Below are 21,289 nucleotides of genomic sequence, written 5' to 3'. Positions count from 1 at the left end.
TTCAGTGTTCACAAAGTTTTATTGGAACACAGGCACACTTGTTCATTTCTGTATCATTTATGGCTGCTTTGCAAAGGCAGCTTGGAGCAGCTGCAACACAGACACTATGGCCTGCAAAGCCTAAAAGATTTATCATCTGGCCTTTTACAGAAAAAGTGTGTCACCTCTGGGTTAGGGCACAGGCTTGGAGCCAGATGCCTGGGTTGACATCCTGCCTCTATCTCAGAACAGTACGGACTGTTCAGCTTACTTTTCCTTTGTGGGCCCTACTTACCTCATCTGTAAAATGGGGACAATAAGTACCTACTTCATGGGGCTATTGTGAAGATTAAATGAGCTCATCCATGTCAAGTCTTTAGAACAGTGTCTGGCACATAGTAAGCAATGTATAAATTAGCTATTATTTTAAGTTATCTTGCTTGATCCTTTCCACATGTGTTTCTATTTTACAGATGAAGATACTTAGGCTCAGAGAGGTCTAAAAACAAAAGAAAACATTCTTTTCCTGTGTCTTGGTCCCCCTAACTGTTCAGAGGGTGCTCCCACTGCTGAGCTGTAGACACCTCTAAACACACCTGCTGTTTTCTCCTTGTCACACACTCTCTCCATCCTTCCTGATCTTTATGCATTCAGTAAAGAGGTCCCTCAGACTTAGATCCTGGCCACCATTGCTCTCAAGTGAGGCCAAGAAATCCCAGTAAGAGGGCGGAAAGGGGACTGATATTTGTAAAGGATCCACCATGTGCCAGGTCCCTACCCCTTCACAGATGAAGAAACTTAGTCTCCAGAACATCGCATCCTTTGCCCAAGGCCAGAAGCAAGTATGGTAGGTATCAAGATTTTTTTTTTTTTTTTTTTTTTTTTTTACTGTACGCGGGCCTCTCACTGTCGCGGCCTCTCGTGTTGCGGAGCACAGGCTCCAGACGCGCAGGCTCAGCAGCCATGGCTCACGGGCCCAGCCGCCCCGCGGCATGTGGGATCCTCCCGGACCGGGGCACGAACGCGTGTCCCCCGCATCGGCAGGCAGACTCTCAACCACTGTGCCACCAGGGAAGCCCCTGGATTCTGTTTTTAAACCCATTTCACCATGAACAAACTGACACTCAGGGATGTTAACTCATCAGTCCCACCCAGTAAAAAGTGGTGGAGCAGGATGCAGACCCTGGTATGTCTGGCCCTGGAGATGTCTCCTATGGAGTTCCAGCTAGAGTGTTCACCCCACAAAGGTACACTACTCCTGTACTCGGATGGTCTCAGCCTAGAACGGTGCCAGTACACCACAGGCACAGAGTAAACCCTTGCTCAATGAATGCATAGCGCTCAAGACTCAGTTCTTAGTTTTACCCCACACCCCTTTAAAAGACGGGCTGCTTTTTTGTTGGGGTTCACCCTGAGACAGAAGGTAATTGAACCCGTGTTTATTCAGTGCCCATCTTGGGCTCAGCTCAGTGGGGAATGCGGGCTGTAGGGAAATCCACCACTGCTGCGCGTAATTGGATTGGAAAGGGGCCCTTGGCTGGGCTAACAGTGCTCAGCTCCCAGCCAATTGCCCGGCTGGGGCCTGGGAAGAGCCCCTTGGCTCCTGTAGCTGTTCCCGATGAGTAGGTGTGAGTAAGGAGCTGCTTGCCAGCGTGCCTCCAGCTTCGGCTGTAACTCAAAGAAGCAGATGACTAGGCCCTGGTGCCTTTTTCTAGAGCCTTTTAAAATCGCCTCCTTTACTGTCTTGGCAAGGCAGACTCACCGGGGTGCTGGTGACGATCCCAGTTTATTTCTCTGTTCTGGAGGGCAAGGTCAGGGTTAGAGCTGGAAAAACCATGAAAGTGATCCTGTCGTCTCAATGGGATAGTACTGCCCCTACCCCTGACCCTGCCAAATGTGCAGGATGGGTATTTGTTGCTCCAATAATGAGGGGGCATTGGTGGCATTTAGGAGGAAGGGACAACGAATGCTAAATGTGCTGCAATGTATGGGGAAGTTTCATTCAAAGATTGTGCTGTTCAAGATGCCGTTGGTGAGACCAAAGAGGAACTATTCTAGATTAATTCCTTCTTTGTACAGGAAAGAAAACAGGCCATAGCACTTCCCTGTAAGTCAGCTGAGTCATACAGCCTATTTATGGCAGCACTGGAGACCCTCCCATTCCGAAGACCTGCCTAGGAAGGTCTGGAAAGCTCCTGGGCTACGCTAGTCAGTTTGCGGGGCTGGGCCTCAGGAGGAGTGGGGCGATGGAATACAGCTGATTGTTGAGGACAGTGGGTACCCTTATGGGGCCACTTAGCTGACTGTGCCTCCCCATGGAGGGAGGCATCTGAGGACGCCTGGGTAGGCGGTCTGCCGGTGCTGCCAGCTTACTGGAGAAGTGATGTTGGCAAGAGATGAGAGGGGGGTTGGAGGAGAGAGGGCTTAGATATGCTGGTCTCCTGAATAACAACAGCAGTGACTACAAGCTTTTGAGCCCTTCCTACGTGCCGTGAACTCTGCTTAGTGGTATCCATATGTGCTTGCATGTGATTGTCATGTGAGAAGTGATCCTGAGAAGATATCTTACAGGTGAGATGCAGTTGTTTTACAGGAAAAAGGCACGGAATAGTTAACATGCTCAAAATCCCAGTTAGCAAGAGGTAGAGCTGGGATTTGAATCCAGGTTTTGGATTGTTTAGAGCAGTGGTTTGCAAATTCTGGTGAGCATGAAAATCACCTGGAGAGTTAATGAATGCGATCCAGGCTCATTGAAGTAAGACGTTTCCCCCAGGTGCTCTGATATGACCAAAGTTTGAAAACCAGTGTTTTAAAGGAAAGGGAAGGGGCTTAAAAACTTCAGCATTAACTGCTGTTTTATACCCTCCATAAATTAAGGGAAGCAGGGAGGTGGGGGTGAGGAGATAGAAGGGAGGACGGGATGAATGATTCCCCCTTTGTCTGAGCTCCATGGCACCTTAGGTCACGGGGCTAGTAAAGCCCTCATCATAATACACTCTGCTATAGCCAGCTGTGTATTGCTCACATCGGCCACTGTGGGCTCTTGAAGGACAGGGAGTCCCTTAATTCTTGAGAACAGAGACTTATCCATGCCTGCATCCCCACTGCTTGCCATCTTGTATGTGTTCATAAACTTTGTTGCTAGAATCAGCATTTCAGAGATGGAAAGGAGCCAGATGGTTGTCAAGGTTCTTTGTGCACCTAATTTTTGAATCTCTTCTATAAGAGTTTATTCAAACTTGGCTTGAACCACCACAGTGATGAGTAACTCATTGCTCCTTTAGCCATTCTGTTCCATTCTAACAGCACTGAGTGTTCACAAGCTCTCCTTTATTCTGAGTCACTATAGCTTTCACCACCTGTATTGCTTCCAGCCCTTGGAGACACACAACTTCCAGTGTTTGAAGACAGGGCTTTTGTCTTTAAGGATTTTCTTTTGTAAAGGCTAAAACGTCTCCAGTTTCTTTGGGCATTCTCATACAAGGAGGGTTTTCAGCTCTTTCATCCAGGTCACAGTTCTCTGAAAACATAACATTGTTTTGCTTCCTTTCAAAGAAGGATGCCCACACCACATACAGTGTTACAGACATGCTGCAACCGATTCATTATAGAGTGGTAGCATTGCTCCCTTTTTCTAGACTCCCTACATCTATTAATGGCAGCATCAAACACCTTACTTTTTAAAAAATGACTATAGTATTAAATTGAAATTAAAGTCACTGAAAACTTTTAAGATTTTGTGTGCACTGCTCCTAAGCCATTTCTCTCCCCTTCCTGCACTTGTGCAATTGGTTTATTTGACTTAGACTTGGGGCCATTCTTTGATTTTGTCAAATTCATCCCTGGATTTTTAAAATCCAGCACACCTTGGTCTATTTGGATACAGTTAATTCATCTAGCACATCTGCCCACCCTTCCAGCTTCATGTCATTCATGAACAAAGAGCTATTTTAGAGAAGTTCATGACGTTTGGAGAGCAAGGACTTCCTCTTCTTTGGGAAGAGTCTTTTCTAGAAGCCATAATTGCTGATGCTTTAACCCTTAGAGTGACAAGCATGACTGCCTTCATCTCTCTTCCTTCCATGGTATTCATGAAAAAAGAAGCCACACCCACCCCTCCAGAGAGGTGGAGTAGATTGGGAAGGTGCTACAGACATTCTTTCCTCTTCCCTGTGGCTATGCCATACAGACACTGTTGATGATTCCTGGGCGCCATTGAGGAAATACTTTCTGTTCAGTCCAGGTCACCATGCTCTAAGAACAAAGTTGGTCTAGAGGCAAATAGTGAGTGCGCTAGCACAGTTACATCCAGCAAAGGACTTAGTGGTGAGAATGGAATGTCGTGGCATCATGGAAGGACCAACCAGAGGCACCTGCCTTGGAGAAATAGCAACAGGCTCTTCTCTGGAAACTATCACCATCATCAGTCCAACTATTCACTTCATCCCCAGTATTGTTCAAGGCTTGTGGAAAAGCCAAAATCATACAAGTAAACGGTTGATCTTCTGTTCGTGTCAGTTCATGATTGCTGTTGGGTGGTTTGTTGATGCCTCGTTTCGTGCTTCAGCCTTTTTGATTATGGGTGGTGTTCTCAGGGTATCAGTTTGAACCATTTTAATTGTCATTTTTGTAGGTCAAAACCAGTCAAATCGTTTCATATGGTTCAACCCAGTAAGTAGTTGCTTGGCCTCTTCAGAAATCATCTTGGTTCACAGAAACTCTATGTCTTAGAGTTGGAATGGATTCTTGGTGGTTATCTTCTAAAACCCCACTTTGACTCTCTTCTGTGGCATTCTGGCAAGTGAAATATCCCCTATTATTCCACCCTCATCTTGCAGAATGCACTTGGTCCTTTATCTTGCATGCGCAACTTTTAAAATGTTTGAAGGTAGCTCTCATGTCCTTACCTAGCTCTCTCCTGTTTGGGCTGTGCGTAGCAGTTCCTTCAGCCATTCTGCATGTGACATGCTTTTGGACCTCTTAGCATCTGATTCTTCTCCTTTGGATATGTCTACCACATTAATGCCCCTCCTAATGTATGGCACTGTTCTCTGAACCAGAACCCTAGGTTTTGTGGTCAGTGATAAGAAGAGGTGGGACTTTGACTTCTTTTTATGTGTGATTTTTGGGGGTTGGTGGGCGTAGTGGGAGGTTGTGCTTAAGTGCCACAATTGATATTTGCCCCTTAAAATTAAATTTTGCTTTTGCCTGCTCGCATCTTTTGGGCCGTAATTCCAATGACTAAAGAGTTAGCTATTCCTTTCAGCTTTAGTTCATTACAACATCCAGACAGCATGTCATGAATGTTCTCAGCCAAGTCATTTATCAAAATGCTGAGCAGGTCTAGGCTCTGCTGTAAGCCACTGGAGAACCCCAGACAGGACAAGGAAACTGAAGTCCACGCTGAAGCTCGTGATGAAGGTCAGGAAATTGCCTGTGGAAGGGCTGGTCTGAGACACGACTATGGAAGTAGGTGGAGCTTTCCTTCAGGCCCCGCCTCTTCCCCTTAAGCATCCTTCTCCCCAGTCCCAGCCTGTCCCCTGTGTCCTCCCCTGCCCATGGTGGCAGACTTCCTCAACCTGTGGCTGCGTGTCTCCATCCTTCCTTCTCACATGTCCCTGTGCCACTCCTGTCTTTGGAGAAAGAGCTTAAGCTTGGCTTCCTGATGATCTGGCACACAGGGCAGTGCAATGACTGAGGAGTCTGAAAGCAGCTCATGTTCAGATTTGCATTTTAATGAGGGAAGTTGCTTAATAACCCCAAGAAATGACCCAGGAAAGGAAAAGCTTCATATTTTAGTAGAATCTGGGGATGGAGATTGAGGAGAGGGAGATGGTGGCCACTTATGTAAAAGGGTTTCCCCAGGGCACCTTAAATCATGCTACACCAGAATCATAAATGAAGTTGAATTAATGTCCAGACACTATTTTCTGCCTCTGAATTCTCCAAGACATGTCTCCTCCCTTCTCCACCAGCACTGAATTAGACAGGGTAGCTAGTGTCATGGTTACCATCCAGCCTGCAGAATCCACCTGCTGGCTTAGAATCCACATTTCACCACTTATTAAGCAGTGGGATTTTGGCTGTAGGTCTTGGTTTCCTTACCTGTAAAATCAACATTATAGCAATGACTTTCCCATAGAGCTGTATTTAATAGCATGACACATAGCCATGCCTTATATATAGCAAACAGTCAACAGATATTAGGTACTGTTATAATTCTTTTTACCAAATTAACTGAATTTCCTCTTTTTTAAGTGCTTAAAATGCTAAGACGTGTATTTCTTCTTTCCCCTTCTCTTTTCCAAGTTCCCAATCACCCTGCAGACACGATGGTTACCTGTGGCTTCTCTTTCTGTCAGGCCCCACCCCCTACCATCTTCACCATCTCCTTACTTCCTCCTGAAACATAGGGTGAATGTCTCCATTACCTTCTGATTTTATGTAATTACTCTTTTTAAAAGTCCTTGTGGCTTCATAAAAATTCAACGTTGGCACTTGGCACTTACAGCAATTAGTGACATTTCATTTCTCTACTTCAGTATGGAAAAAGAGATGATATGTGTGGATTTTACAGGGGGAGAAAAGTTACCCTGAAAGTGAATGAGAGAAAAGTCTTGGCAGAGATAACTTGCTTTTTCTCCCCCCCACAAATCTCTCTCTCTTTTTTTTTTTTCCATGAGTGACTTCCTTCTTCCCCTGAAATACTTCTCCCAATTACCCAGCCAAAATGAAGGAAGGAAGGAGGATTAAAAACCATCTGAGGGGGTGGGATATTATAGGTTTGAGGGGGACACAGTACTAGCTTAAATGATGGAGGCCTTCAACTTCTGGCCTGGTTCCTGAACATTGCATCTTCCTTTTGCCTGTTTCGGTAAATGTTTTCTATTCTCTATATTAGTCATTTTCATGACAGGCTTCATGATGGCCACAGCCACTTACAAATGACTTTGCTTTCGTAGCCATTTCCATTCTCCTGAGCTGCAAAAGCAGCTATCTCCATAGGGATTTTCCCAAAAGGTATAGCATAGTTTAGAGGGCCATACGTATATTTTGCATATAATCTACATATGATTTGCAGTCTGTTCTAAAGCAGTTTCAACTTTGCATGTCTTACCTACTGATGATCTTTTTCTCTTCTTGTTCTTGTATGTACCCTGAGAACCTGTGCACCACAGATAGATAGGCACAAGAAGGGTGGGACATAGCACTAGAAAGAGTGAAGAGAAGGGTAAAAAATCTCAGACATCTTCGTGGGATCCAGAATGGTCCCTGGATCCAGCTAGGGTAGCACTTTGACAGTGTGTGACATCTACATAGGAAACATTTCAGTTGCTTTCTAATTTTTATAATTATTTTAAAAAAGGCATTGTAGTTCCATAAGAATTCTATATTGAAAATTCTTAATATCCTGACTATCCAAGGCTCTTCCGAGCTCACTTCTTGTTCGCTACCCTCCATTAGGTGAACTTTTATGGAGCTGGCTTTTGAATCTTCATTGAAGATCTATTCAAATTCAGAGCTGATGGTGGGATTGTTTTGGAAAGATGTGGTCCCCTTTGCTTCCCTGAGCCCCCGTTCCAGCCCATATCTTGTCTTTTAGCAGCCCTGAACATCAGGTTCAGATTAAATGCCAAACTGCAAACCCAGCCAGGTGCTCGTCCCAAGGCTGGCTGTGTGGTCTGCGGGGCTACTGCTGACCCTCTGTTTCTGAAATTGACAAGAAGGGTGATCTTCATTCCCCTCCCCCCTGCCCCGCTTTCCTCATCAACCACATACATAACACAGAGCCAGCATAGATCGCTTTTCCTTCCTTGCTAATTATATCCTTCTCAGTTAAGATTTTTTTTTGAGCATTATTTTTCTGTATCTATATTGGAAAGCCATATAGTTCCTTTTTCTTTTTGAATGTAAAATTTTACTTTAGTGTTGAATATGCATGTAAAAAAAAGAACCTCCAGGATATCTTAATATCCCCCATCCCTCCCAGGTTAAGACTCAGTGCTCTGGCCCCTTTTTCTTTGAGGATTCATTCACTTACATGGGCACAGACCCTCTCTTTCATGAAGTGGAGGTGATACACTTTCATATTTGTCCTGACTTTCTTGCAGACCTTAGTCCCATACTGTTAAATGCACCTTAGACATTTTGCTTGAGAGATTCTTCTGTTTCTTCAACTTATCATGCCTAAAACAGAACTCATTATCGCCCTCATTCCAAATCCATCTCCCAACTCCATCCCACCTTCCTATTTCTGACAATGCTTCACTCAGTCTCCCATCCGTTCTTCCCCTGAAGCATCTCATCGGTCACCCAAAGGCTGTTGCATCTTCTTTTCCCCTTTTCCTTCCTGCTGCCATGATACTAATTTAGGCCCTCTGCCTGTGACAGATCTTTCTGCCTCTATTTTCCCTCTAATCCATCCTGTCCACACCATTGCCAAAGCAATCTTCCTCAACATCATTTTCCCTGGGTCATTCTCCTGCCCACAAGCCCTCAATGTCTCCCATCAGCTGCAAGATCAAGTCCTTTTTCTTTAGCCTGGGAACTCAAGGCCTTCATACAATGGTTCCATACTTTGATCCTTAAGATCACCTTTCACTTCTTCCTCAGATGAACCGTTTGTATGTGTTCATTGTTATTCGTACAGCACGCATTACATACCTATCACATGCCTGGCAGTGTCCTGGGTGTTCCAGAAAGTTGACATGAAAGTCCTTATAAATGCAATTGGTGGTCTTGGGAGGTAGTGGTGTTAACCTGGCACGTCCTCCGTTGCTCTTCATCCTAAACCGTCTTCCAAGGCATATTGTAAATCCCACTTGCCTCCAGAAACCTCTGCCGCACACCCAGGGCCCTCCTCACTGTCCTACCGTCCTTGTTGTCTGAATTAATCATTTGACGCTTACCAGTTACCCATCATTCATTCCTCATTCACTCACCAAATACATACGGAACACCTACCGTATGTCAGGCACTATGCTTCGTGTTGCCTCACACATCGGTGTATTTTTATAGCATAAACAAAAAAAACAATAACCCTTATATAGTCCTTACCATGTACAGGCACTGCTTTACATATATTCATTTGTTTAATCCTCAAAACAACCTATGAATTTGGCATGATAATTATCCAAATTTTACAGATGGGAAGTCAAGGCACCGAGATGTTTAGCAACGTTCCTAGGGTCACAAACTAGAAAGTAACAAAGGAGGGATTCAAATCTGGCTCTGAAGTCCTGGATCTTAACCCCTACCCTTCACTGTCAGGTACCACTATATATATATCATGTGTATGTTTGTGTAAATATAAACACACACACACACCTTTCCCAACTAGACTCTAAACTCTTCGAGGTTGACAACTATGTACCATACTTGTTTGCATCCCACTACCTTATGCAGCCTTTACATATAGTAGGCACTTGAATCATTTGTTTGATTGATTCTTGTTTCTTCCATTCACTTTTGGGGGGACCTGAGGTCTTTTTGCAGCAAGTAGGAGGGTTTTGGGGTGGAAGGGGAGAGAAACAGAATTTCAGAATAGACCTAGACCCTCTGGAATTCCTGGTTTCCAGTTCTTAACTCTGCAAGCTTAGGGGGTAGGTTTGTATAAGAGAAGATACTAATGTAAGAGCTCATGAAAGTGCAAAAATTCAAACTCAAACCATATTACGTTTACACAGTTTCTCCCCTCTCTCACGTTATTTCCTGTTATACTTGTTTATGTCTGTTTTGCTTTGTTGCCTACAAAACCGAAGTTTTGACACCAGGATCTCAGATTTGCATTCCTGTCCTGATCTTTCTATTTAAGATTTTCTGTAAGTCGAAGAACATGTACATTTTATTTGAGTCACAATACTGCAACTACATATGTAGCTTAATAAAACCTGACAAGTACATATTTAAATTTTAAAACACAGGTGGTGGATATTTGCATTTTAAAAGGATTCTTCCTTTTACAAAAGTTTCCACTGCAGGGTTCCATTATATATCCAATTCCTCTTAGTGCATTTATCATACAATTTAATTTACCAAAATTTGATTTATATGTCACTCTAAAGGGGTAGCTCTCAAGTTCTAGTGAGCACAAGAATCACTAGTGCGACTTATTTAAAATTCAGATCTTTCCCCATCTCCTCCCCAAGATTCTAATTCATTAGGACTTGGGTGGGGCCCAGGCTCTTCACTGTTGATAAGTATCCCCAGGCGGCTGATGCAGGTGGTCAGTGAAATGTGTTTTGGGAAACACAACTTCAAAGAAACACAGGTAATACATAAATGGGCCCAACTGTAGGGGCTTCTCCAGAGCTCTGAACACCCTCTGAATACCAAGTGTCCCCTTTCCTCTTCATTTGGCAAATTTTTGTTTACTCTTCTGCCTCTCTTCTACTCACACCTCCTAGCTGCCAAACATCTTTAATTGCAGGTATAAAAATGTTTGTCCTTTCATTTAAAAAATGAAAGGACAGTTATCTCAATAAAGCCCCCAGCTTTATTGAGATAACTGACAGAGCATTGTGTAAATTTGAAGTAGATAATGTGTTGATTAGATACACTCTTACGACACACCTTCATGTCATCACCTAGTTACCATTTCCTTCTTATGGTGAAGACATTTAAGGTCTACTCTCTGAGCATTTACGTTTCAAGTACACAATATAGTACTGTTGTCCTTTTATTTTTAACCTCCGTTTTGCTCTTAGGGATCTCTTTGGATCTTCCTTATTCTCATTTCTTGATGCTGACAACCTTTCTGTGAATTCACGCACCTATTCTGTACCCGTTCCCCCTTCACCTACGCCACCGACCTGCCCCAGGCCCTCCCTCTTAGTGTGCTAGATCTGGATGCTGAAGGCTATGGCTTGGTCCAGAAATATCAGGCATTTTATGAATAGTTACTTCTGCTGAGGTTTCTCTTAGTCAAATCTAGCGCCTTTGTTCTTTCTGCTTCTTATCCCCTCCAAATACCCCTGAAATACCAAAACTTAATTTTTTAAATAAAACAAATTGTGAGAATGACTTGCTTTGGCATGATTCCCTTCCTCCATGAGTATTAATATCCTAGGCCTTGAGAGATGAATGCCAGAAATGTACATTTAAAATACGATAATAGTTTAATGAAATTTGTTTAGAAAAAGTGACTGACATTTATGGCACATGTATCTACGTATTTAATATATCATTGATCTTTAAAAAGTCAGTTGCTTGACCCATATTTTGTCTTTGATTAGTTCTCTAAATCTCTAGTTATCTCCAAAAACATTTACAGATTTCCATACTTTAGAGATTTTTCTCCTTTATTAATCTCCTATATCCCTGAATTTTACTCTGGGTAAAGTTGAGATAACTGGGGTGATCTCCAAGTAACTCCAGTAGTAATAAAAGCAACGGAAGAGCAAAGAGCCATCACAGTTGGCTACTGGTTGGAAATCTTTTCTTTTAATAGATGTATCAGGACTTATGCTTCCCTTGAAGTAATGAGCTCTTAAGAGCCTTGTTTGACTTCCACAACAACATAGTGAGAGGTTCTGCTACTTGTTTATTGGGCCTCCGTGTACCTTCTTTAATCCATTCAGTGCTTGGCTAGGCCTCTGTGATCAAAGGTGAGGGACTTTCTAGGAAAAGTTGGCGGTGGAGGAGGGACAGAGGTAAGGGGTGTAGTTGTCACTGGGTGAAGGCAAGGATCATATGGAGGTAGTTTCAGGTTGTCTAACTCTTGAACGCAGGAACTCATTTTTTAAAAAAATATTTATTTATTTATCATTTATTTATTTAGGCTGTGCTGGGTCTTAGTTGCAGCATACGGGATCTCTAGTTGCAGCATGTGGACTAATTAGTTGTGGCATGCCAACTCTTAGTTGTGGCATGCATGCGGGATCTAGTTCCCCGACCAGGGATTGAACCTGGGCCCCCTGCGTTGGGAGCGTGGAGCCATACCCACTGGACCACCAGGGAAGTCCCGCAGGAACTCATTTTGTATGTTCAGTGTGATCCAATTTTTGTAGAAGCGACTACTGTATCCAGGGGGAAAGAAAAGTTGGATGGTAATCTCTGGATGTGGGATTACAGCTGATTTTTTTCCTTTTTCTTTTCTGAATTTTCCAAAGTTTCTACGGTGACCGTGTATTATTATTAAAAACAATTTAAAAGAAAGAAAGAAACCTACTTTGCCCAGCACCTGGAGTCTGTTTCCTAGGGTACCTAGTCTTTCATAGATTTATCTCAGATCCTACCTGTTGCATAGAAACAATGGTGAAAGGAAAGTTCTCGTGATGTGGCCGAGAGGTTCAGCAAACAAAAGACTGACCTTGAACTGGAGGGCCCGGGACGTTCTGCCCTGCATTTTAGTGCTCGTTGCATGCTCCTCAGTACGTGTGGATGCCCCTGCCACTCCTTCCACTCAAGAATTAAGAGAAGATTGCCTGGCATTTGGGATTCTAACTTTGTCTTCTTTCTTTTATCCTTCCCCTCCCCGCCCCCCCCCCCCCCCCCCCGCTCCTCTTCTCCCCTCTCTTCCTTCCTCAAGGCCTCTCCCACCTCATGATGAGTGAACAAGGTAGGTGCTCTGTGCTGTGGTGCTGCAGCGGCCTGAATTGCTTGCCTTCGTGCCTCTGGCTGGTCGCTCAGAGCCTCATCATCCCTGGCAGGCCATTTGCTGCCTGTCTCTCCTACCATGGGCCAGGCTGGCAGCAGGGCCATCCTGCGGCGGGGGGTGCCTTTCCCAGTGCATCGTGGTTTCCTGCCCCCATCACCCCCTTGGCTTCTCCATTATGCACCATCATTTGTCATCCTGGGCCCTGGCTCTGCCGGGCTGCCTCCAAGAGAGAAGCATGAAACAAGCCATGACGGTGTCGATAATGGGGGTGAATGAAGCTAATTTCAGAGCAACAGAGCGGTTAACTTCTTCCCTAAGCCCCATGCTGGGGCCCCAGGTTGGGGGAGAGGAGCTGGGCTGCTCTGAATTTCACTCTGAGTAAAGGTTTGCTTATTGTCTTCCCCTCCATCCCACTGCCCATTGTAATGACTTTTAGCCCCAGAGCCCCGAACGGTCAAAGGGAACCCTTGGGGGTTTGACTGTTTTCAGTTTTGTATAAAAGCAAAAACCACCGAAAGAACATGCTAATGTCCTCATGGCAGGATTCTAACTCATTATACACCCTGAAGAAAACTGCATATAAAGATCTGTAAATTCAGCATCTGCAAACTAAAATATTCAATTATGCAGGAAATGAACTGTGCAGGAAATTCAGCTCAGCTAAGCACAGGGTGGGCTGTGGATGAAGCCTTTTTCTCCTAAATAAAAATTTTCCATATTATCAGCCTAAATCAGGATTCAAGAACTGAGCCTACTTAAAATTGTCTTTTTCTTCACCGTTCAATTGCTGCTATTGTGTTTCTTCTGCTCTTTGGAATGATTGCCAGATGGGTCTACCTGCCACGCCCTGACACCGAAAGACTGTACTTTAATTTCTCTTGTCTTTTTCAAAATACACATGGGATTCAGTGCCTTTTTTTGGAGGACCAGAGAAAAGGGAAAGGAGAGGTATTCCCACGTTCTGCTGTTTTTTCTTGATCTTTTGAGTAGGGTGGGGCAGCACGGAAGGACACCCCCCCACACACACACCCATTTCCTTACACTGGATCCATCAGACAGTGTTGCCATAAAGGGGAGTGTATGATCAGATCAAGGAACAACCCAGGTCTGAGGGAAGTTTGCTTGTGGTGTCCAGGTAGCTGCGGAGGTGGGCAGTTGAGGGCATCCTGACTTGATAAGGCAGGACAAGGAGGAAGCACACTTTACCAACAGAATTGTATCCTCCAGACCTGAGCCAAGATCCATGATGTGGACTCTGGACATTTCAATGAACACATGGTCTGGTATAGGAGCAGATGTCAAAGAACAGAGCTGGACGGAGGGGGTCAGGTGAGTTTTCCAGTGTTAGATGGTGCTCTGGAAGAGGTTGGGATGAAGTCTCTCTATTCTTGTAGGTGAGTGAGAGAAGTTATCCCCCTACAGCAGGTTACTATGAAGTGAATATGAGTAGGGGGTGCTCTTTATGTTGACTTAGTATCCAGGTAGTTTGAGAGAGTTATGCATATCTCTACAGAGTGGTAAGACCCAAGCTCTATGAATTGCTGGAATTTGGTGGCCTGACCTTGATAATAAGTTCCACCAGAAAAAGCAGGCCCTCAGAGTCCTGATGACAAGATGCCCTTCTACATTCTCTCATCTTATGCTCTCAGCTGCCCTTTTGGAGTTCTAGCTTTTACAATGGCTTGGAAGTCTGAGTGTATCATATGGGCGATGTCATAGCATAGAGTCTAGGTAGATGAGATAGGCTGGTGGGGACTTCTTTAATCTTGATTCGGTTTATTTCAGACCCACTGATGAGCACTCAACATTGAAGTGTACATGAGTAGAGAATTCAGACATACTGTGTACACATGCTCTGGGGGGGTAAGTCAGGAATCTTCTAGAAAAACAGTCTTTAGGCAATGAAATAATGACAGACACGGATATTGTGAATCCCTCTTGAGAGAGGTTTTCAAAAAAGGATGCAGAATTCTTCTGGGTGGTCAGTGTCACTAAGATTTGAAGGTGCAGTCTGCTGTTTAATTTGTTTTTAAGAAGGTCCTTTGACCCCATTCCTCCTCCTCTCATTCTTTTCCATTTCCCACCCTTTGTCTGTTCTTGCCCTTGTGATGATTACCTAAAAAGCCAATACTCCTTTCCTTTTCCTTATTCCTTCAACATGAAAGAAGGAGATTTCTGTCTGGTCCTTGCTGAATCTCCAGAATTTGTTTTTGATGCCCATAAATAGGTGTGGAAACACTGACGTATGTTGTGTGTGTACCACCTATACATGTATGTCATACTCTTGATCCTCATGACTCATATTAATGTTGAGAAAACACAGGAGAACTTAGATTCTCTGAAACTTTCCCTAAACGATTTTACATTGGTTAAGTGTGTGCAATTTCACATACATGTGGCTATGCAGTGCTTTTGCATGCAGATTTGGTCATGTTTCTAAGGATGGGACTGAGAAGAAGCTAATGGGAAAAAGCTTAAACGTGAAGCTGATGGAAGCAGCCTTGCTGGTCACACTGTTTAAGCAAAACATCGTGCATTTGTTTTGTGCTGCCTTCTCAAGATTGTACTGCTGTTGCCATTACTATTGTGGGTTTTGTTGTGTGTGTTACATTTCTTTGTGTGTCTGCAGTGTGCTGATGTTTTACTCTCCCTGCTCTCTCTCTCTCTCTTGCCGCCTCCATGGTGGACACCATGCTTCCTCTACATAACTGGATGTTCCTTTCTGTAGGTAGAAGTAAAGGTAGAGATCATTTTATTTTTATCATTATAACTATCAATCTGCCTTCTGAAATATTCATGTATACAAGGGGAATTGTTGATTCTGATGAATATAGTCCAGATTTTAACAGTGTTTTTAACAAAAACTAAAAGAAAATAAAAATAAAAAGCCAATGCTACCATTTTCCTTCAATGTACTTCATACTCAGTGGTTGGGGATCGTTCTGAGTTGGCCTGCCTCCCTCTAAATCCAGGATGAGCCTTACCCGTTATGGTGTGCTGTTTCTAGCAGGAATGGGGGGTTCTGAAAGTGGTTGTGCAGTGTTGGGAAGATATATTTTACTTAAATCAGGGTATTCTAAGATCCCCTCCAGTAAATGTATTGAAGGGACAGGAACGATGTGAAATGAAGTGCCAATGTGTCATCACTTGGGAATAACTGGATTCAGGGAGGGAAGGATGATAGATGAGAAAGGGGAGAGGATTGGTGAATAGCTTGAAATTTTATTTAATGTGAAATTTGGGGGATATTTATTGCTCTTTTATCTTCTGTGTTACATATTCTGTATTTTGGGGAGTGGAACTCTTCTGATTGGGGGTGATGAGCTGAGAATGGTGGGACTGGAGGTGTGGAAGAACATAGGAAGGACAGTGCATTACATCATAAGGAAAAAGTGGAGAAAGAGACAACACTGGATTTTAACTTACCAAGTCCACCTTTTGCTGGGCAGCCTGGGAAAAGGAGAGGCGCTGAGCAGATGCGCTTGCTCTGATGTTCCAACATGGCTTTCAGTGCTTCACACCTTTGGGTACCACAGCTCACTCATCCATCCCTAATCAAAGCTGTCAGCGACCTGAGCCTGGAGGACCTGCCTCACCAGCTCAAATTGGATTAGCTGTTCAGGACTGAAGGGAGAGGTTAATTAATAAATTATAAACATGTATTTGCATTTGGTTCTCCCCTTTTCCTTCCTAACTCTCCAGTCCCTATCTCTGTGAAGCCATGTGCCTCTGTTTCCTGTAAAGATTGGCAAATAACAGAAACAGGAAATGTGAATTCTGGCATGAAGATGTTGAAGAAGGATGGGGCTGGCAAGATATTGAAAATGTTGATTTGATGACTAGTCTGTGAACTGGCCATCTCTCATTTGAATTTCATGCCTTTCTTGATTTTTAACAAGTTATGCATGGTTACCTTGAAGTAGTTCAGTCCTGTCACTTTGGGGTTAATCGATTGCCTGTTCCTTTTATGCTAATCACAGGGGCGGGGTTCATTCTCAGAAATCTGTCACGGGGAGCTCTTACCCTGTTATGAGCTTGATACCTTTAGAAAGGAGGTGGGAAAGGGGGACGAGGAAGAGGAATAACGATTGAAAGGGTACATCTGGCTGCCCCCTCCACTTCTCTACTTACTGTATTCAACCAGAGGCTTCTAGTGATCTCTTCATAGGCAAAGTCACCAGTCTTTGCCCAGGACACAACCTTTCTGAAGCACGTGGCACTGTGTCACTTGTCCCTTCTCCCACTGGCTTCTATGAGAACACATTACGGTCAGTCTCCCCTGCCCCCCACTCCAACCCCTGAACCTCTCTCCTTTTCTTTCCCTAATCCCCTAAAACATCCCATAAGATAGAGGTCTTTCGTGTTTTTAGATTTTGCACGTGGGTGTCTTATTTTCTTTCTCCGGTCACTGCTACTAGCACTGATTGATCATTTCCTGTGTGGCAGCCATTGTGCCATGTGCTTTATATGCCTTATCACACTAAATCATCACAACTGTCTTGTGAGGTAGATGGTAGTGTTATCCTTGCTCTACGGACAGGTAGATCAAGGCTCAGAGAGTTAAATAACTTAAGTCAGACGGCTACTAAGTAAAAATGAAACTCAGAATCTGAGCACCTAACCACTACTCTATACTGCCTTTCTTGGGTCCAAGGATGACATCCATGGATATGCCTCCCAACTACCTCCCTGGCACTGACCTGGCTCAAGTTCCAACCTGCCACTTTGCATTCCCCATAACACATGTCCATATAACTGTACTGTCACTTCAGTATTTAAAGTCAACCTTCGCACCATCTGGCCACAAACCAGCTTCCTTATTTTCGTTAATGGTTCTCCCATCTTCCTTATCACCTGGGCTTGAACTCAGCAACTGCTTTCTTTTTCCTTCTTGAACTTTCCTATTCCCAGGTGATGTTAAGAGAGGTTGTTGGGATTCTTTTTTGGAATGTCTCTTGCATCTCTATTTGACACTCTGGTTCAGTTCCCAGTCAGCCCTTATTAGATTAGTGCCCTAGCCTAATTAATCTCTGTTCTCTTCCAGTCTGTCCAGTAACTGAGAACTGCTTAAGCTCTGCTGTCCCCCATATGGAGTGCAGGATTAACTATCTCACTTTCAAAGCCATCCCTAATACGGCCTTTTTACCTTTAACCTTCCTCCCTGTTAATCTTTGATGCAAAATTGATGCCAAATATGATACCATATCACTGTACCTTTCCTCATCTCCTAGTTTTACTTATTCTGTTTTCCTCCCCTATTGACAGTTCCTCCTCCTCTTGTTTCTGCCCACTGAAATCATACATAGATTTTATTTCCTAGCTGATGATGTGAGTGCTCTGCATTGCTGCATTCAGATATGAGCTTTTTCCTTCCATGTCCCCCTCTACTATCCTATATTAAACTTATTTGGGAATTGGGCTACTCCCCACTACTAGATTGCAAGTATGCTGAAGACAAACGTATTCATTTTTTAATGCCCAGATGGGTCAAGCATAGGAGGTTATACCAAGAAGGGACTCAAAACCCCTAATCCTTCTTATCCTGCTGTCAGTCATCTTCCTAGAAGGGAAAATAAAGCAAAATTAAAATTAAATCGGATCATGTAGCCAGTCTGCTCAAAAGCTTTTGAAGGGTTCTTGTATAATTGTCAACACGCCTTCTCCACTTTTTCTACAATGACTTAGCGTACTCTGCACTATCACCCCCACCAGGCCCCTTGTCTCGACCTAAAGTCAACAGCTCTCTCTGCCTGAATCCACACTATGGTTTCCTGCCTCAGGCTTTTCCTCAAGCTCTTATCCTCTTTCTTGAATGTCCTTGGAACACCCTTCTCCCCCTTATCACCCTTTAAGGCTCAAGCTTCCTAGGTCCGCCAGACTTTGTGTTTCTGTTATGAAGTACCTAGGCCAAACTGCCCTGAATCAGACTTATTCATGTGTTTCAATCACCCCAGTCCCTGAAGAACCTTGCACCCATACTGCACGTAGCTCAGTACTTTGTCCAGAGTTGTACACCAACCTATGCCCCTTATCACTACCCCAACCACCGGAGCAAAGGAGCCCCAGTGGGTCATGGACTGGGGCCAGATGTTCTGGCTCCAGTTCCCCCCTCACTCAGGCCTTCTCTTGGCTCTGTGTGTACAAGTGACAGAGGGAAATGGTCATAGATTACATCAGAATAAAGGTGAGAAAGTCTTTGGATATAGTCTTAGGAGCTTGTCAGAGAAAAGAATGCCTCAGATTTGGTCATTCTTTTAAAGCTGAGTGATGAAATAGCGAACAGGTAGTGGAAAGAATTGTGAAGTTAAATCTACAAAACTGAGCAGGATGTTTAGGCTATAACGATTAATCGCCACATTCAGGAGGTCATTGGGCTGCATTGGGCCAAAAGCAAACATGACTTTAACTAGAAGTAGCTGACCAAAGGAGTTCTCCAGCAATCAGTCTTGGTCAGCTTTTTTGACTTGATTTTGACTGCCTTTGTTTAAGTGTTTAGAGTGTGTTTTGGCCTCCATCCCCCTTTTCTTGTCAGTTTGGGGATTGACAGTCCTGGGTTAGATTACCAAATACTTTCCATTAAAATGAACTTGGAATAGGTGTTGCAGACTCAAATGCCTACAGGGGCTTGACAAGTATTATCAAGGAGCAGATCTTGTAGTAAGAAAAGTCCTAGTGTAAGATCAACAGTAGGGAGTGGTACGGATTGTGGCAAACTGGGAAGCACAAATCCCGTCAAGGGCAGCAGCCTCTACTTTGCTCCAGCCGATTGCTGCCATGCAAGAATGCATGCCCAGTGTCACCAGAGCCTCAAGATAAGCCAGAGTAGATTTTATAAAAATGTCAGCTCATGGCCTCTTTCTTTCTCTCTCTCTATACGTATACGTACACACATACACTCACATGAGCCAAATGATTTGGCCCGTGAACCACAAGCTTTTGGCCTTTGGCTTGACGAGAAAAGAGGAGTAAAATATTCCTCCAAGGTTTCTTGCTGAATGTCAGTAGTAGGCAGCATGCTTGATTAATTTTCGCGTTGCCCACAGCAGTGGTCAGGGCACCAGGAATATTTCCTACCCTTAGCACTACTGCCAGGGAGCCTGATCCACGTGTTGGTTGAAGTTAGTTTTGTAGAGGGGAGTGGGCATGGGTGGAGAGGGTATGGAGAATGCCCAGAATGACCAAGAAGAGAGGTCACTGACACCTTCAACAATTGCCAAGAACCAGCACAACCTGTAAATAATAAGGGTGGCTAGGGGCCATTTAATTCCTTTTATCTTTTGCTCTACAGAACTTTTTATCTACTAGACTAGATAGTGTTGACCCTAAGTTTACTTTAATCCATCAGATTTGAGAGACCCCTTCCAATTTATATGTATTTTTTCCCCTGTAGATTTGATTGGCCTTTTAATGATGAACTAGTCAACACTGGCCAAACTGGAAAGAGATAATTAAGCTACATGAACTTGAACACGATTTCATGTAGATTATATTTTGCTGGTAATAACATTAAAAAAGCTCATTTTGGGAGTTGAGGCCTCTCTTGTCCCTGCTAGGACACAAGAGCCCTGAAAATAAGTTACTGCTTTGATAGCCAACTGTTTATGCAAATTAGTAAATGCAATGCCAGCTACTAATTATGAAAATAAACTCATCTGTGCTCTATAAATATCTAATTATAATAAAATAAGGGCAATATTATATTTCCATCTCTTGCCTCATCTGTTTCTCATCCACCACTGATTTGTCCTCTTGACAATGAATAACATCATGTTGTTTTTAAAAGAAGCCTATTTTCCATGTTTTATTATTTTCTTCTAACGTTTTGAAAGTCTGCAGGGGGAAAATAGGTCTATTTTAAATACAAGAAGTAAGATTGCTTGATTTTAGCAACTCTGTGTTTTTGACAGTGATATCTAAAATGGTGCTTTAAAATACGAAAAATGTTTTTTCTCCTTCCCTCTTTAGGAATATTCATTGGACACTGAAGAAATTTTTTAAAAGCAGGTGTTTCTTGGAGCATTTTTTAAAATGTGTAAATGTGAACAGATTTATTAGTAAAATGAACAATGGATCAATGGGATGTTTCAATTAAGCTCCAACTGGCATTATATATAAAGGAAAATATTTCTCAGATTTCTAACCAATATGTCTATTTCCTCCTTCTCAATTATCTATTTGGATTTAGTATTTACACACAGATTTTGTTTCTGTGTGCATATATCATAAAACACTTTCTCCTCCAAGGTGAATGGTGACCTACGTACGTGTATAGACTTTTGCTTACCAAGGCAAGTTGGTTAATCTTAAAGGACATATAATTTTCAACTTTGATAACAGGATGTTTTATTAAATTGTATTATCTTTATGAAACATTTATAAAGAATTCAAGCAGAATGCATTTCCTTATGTGCTTAGGTTTGTCTGTGTTATGGTGTGTTTTTCAGGTGTGTGGGGCAGTGTATATACATCTGGGTATAGGTCCAGTTTGTCCAAATACTTATTAATAGGTTTATACTGATTGAGTATGTTATTACACGTAGCTTTCATTTGTAGAGTACTAAAAATAATTCATTCCAGTGTGATATACATCTGAATTTAGCAGACTGTGTACTTTAACACTTGAAAAACAATGGTTATTCAGCATTCAACAAATATTGACAAAGAGCCAACAACAGGCCAGGCCACTTGCTAGGTATAAAGTACACAGGGCGG

At 43.2% G+C, this 21,289-nt stretch overlaps 1 protein-coding gene across 5 annotated transcripts in view; it reads left to right on the top strand.

Annotated features, from left to right (window-relative positions):
- NRXN3 (neurexin 3) overlaps positions 1-21,289 on the top strand; it is a 1,619,945-nt gene that overhangs the window by 40,522 nt on the left and 1,558,134 nt on the right. For 2 of the 5 annotated variants that reach the window (XM_065871337.1, XM_065871335.1), the window contains exons 3-4: positions 12,509-12,538; positions 15,306-15,317. In XM_065871337.1, the coding sequence (XP_065727409.1) occupies positions 12,509-12,538; positions 15,306-15,317 (42 nt within the window). Of the gene's footprint in view, positions 1-12,508; positions 12,539-15,305; positions 15,318-21,289 lie in introns of those variants that run through there. The other 3 variants (XM_065871334.1, XM_065871333.1, XM_065871341.1) reach the window with 2 other exon arrangements.

The sequence above is a fragment of the Phocoena phocoena genome, chromosome 2 (genome assembly GCF_963924675.1).
Source record: "Phocoena phocoena chromosome 2, mPhoPho1.1, whole genome shotgun sequence".
NCBI classification, from domain to species: domain Eukaryota; kingdom Metazoa; phylum Chordata; class Mammalia; order Artiodactyla; family Phocoenidae; genus Phocoena; species Phocoena phocoena.
This window is presented reverse-complemented; position numbering and strand designations above follow the sequence as displayed.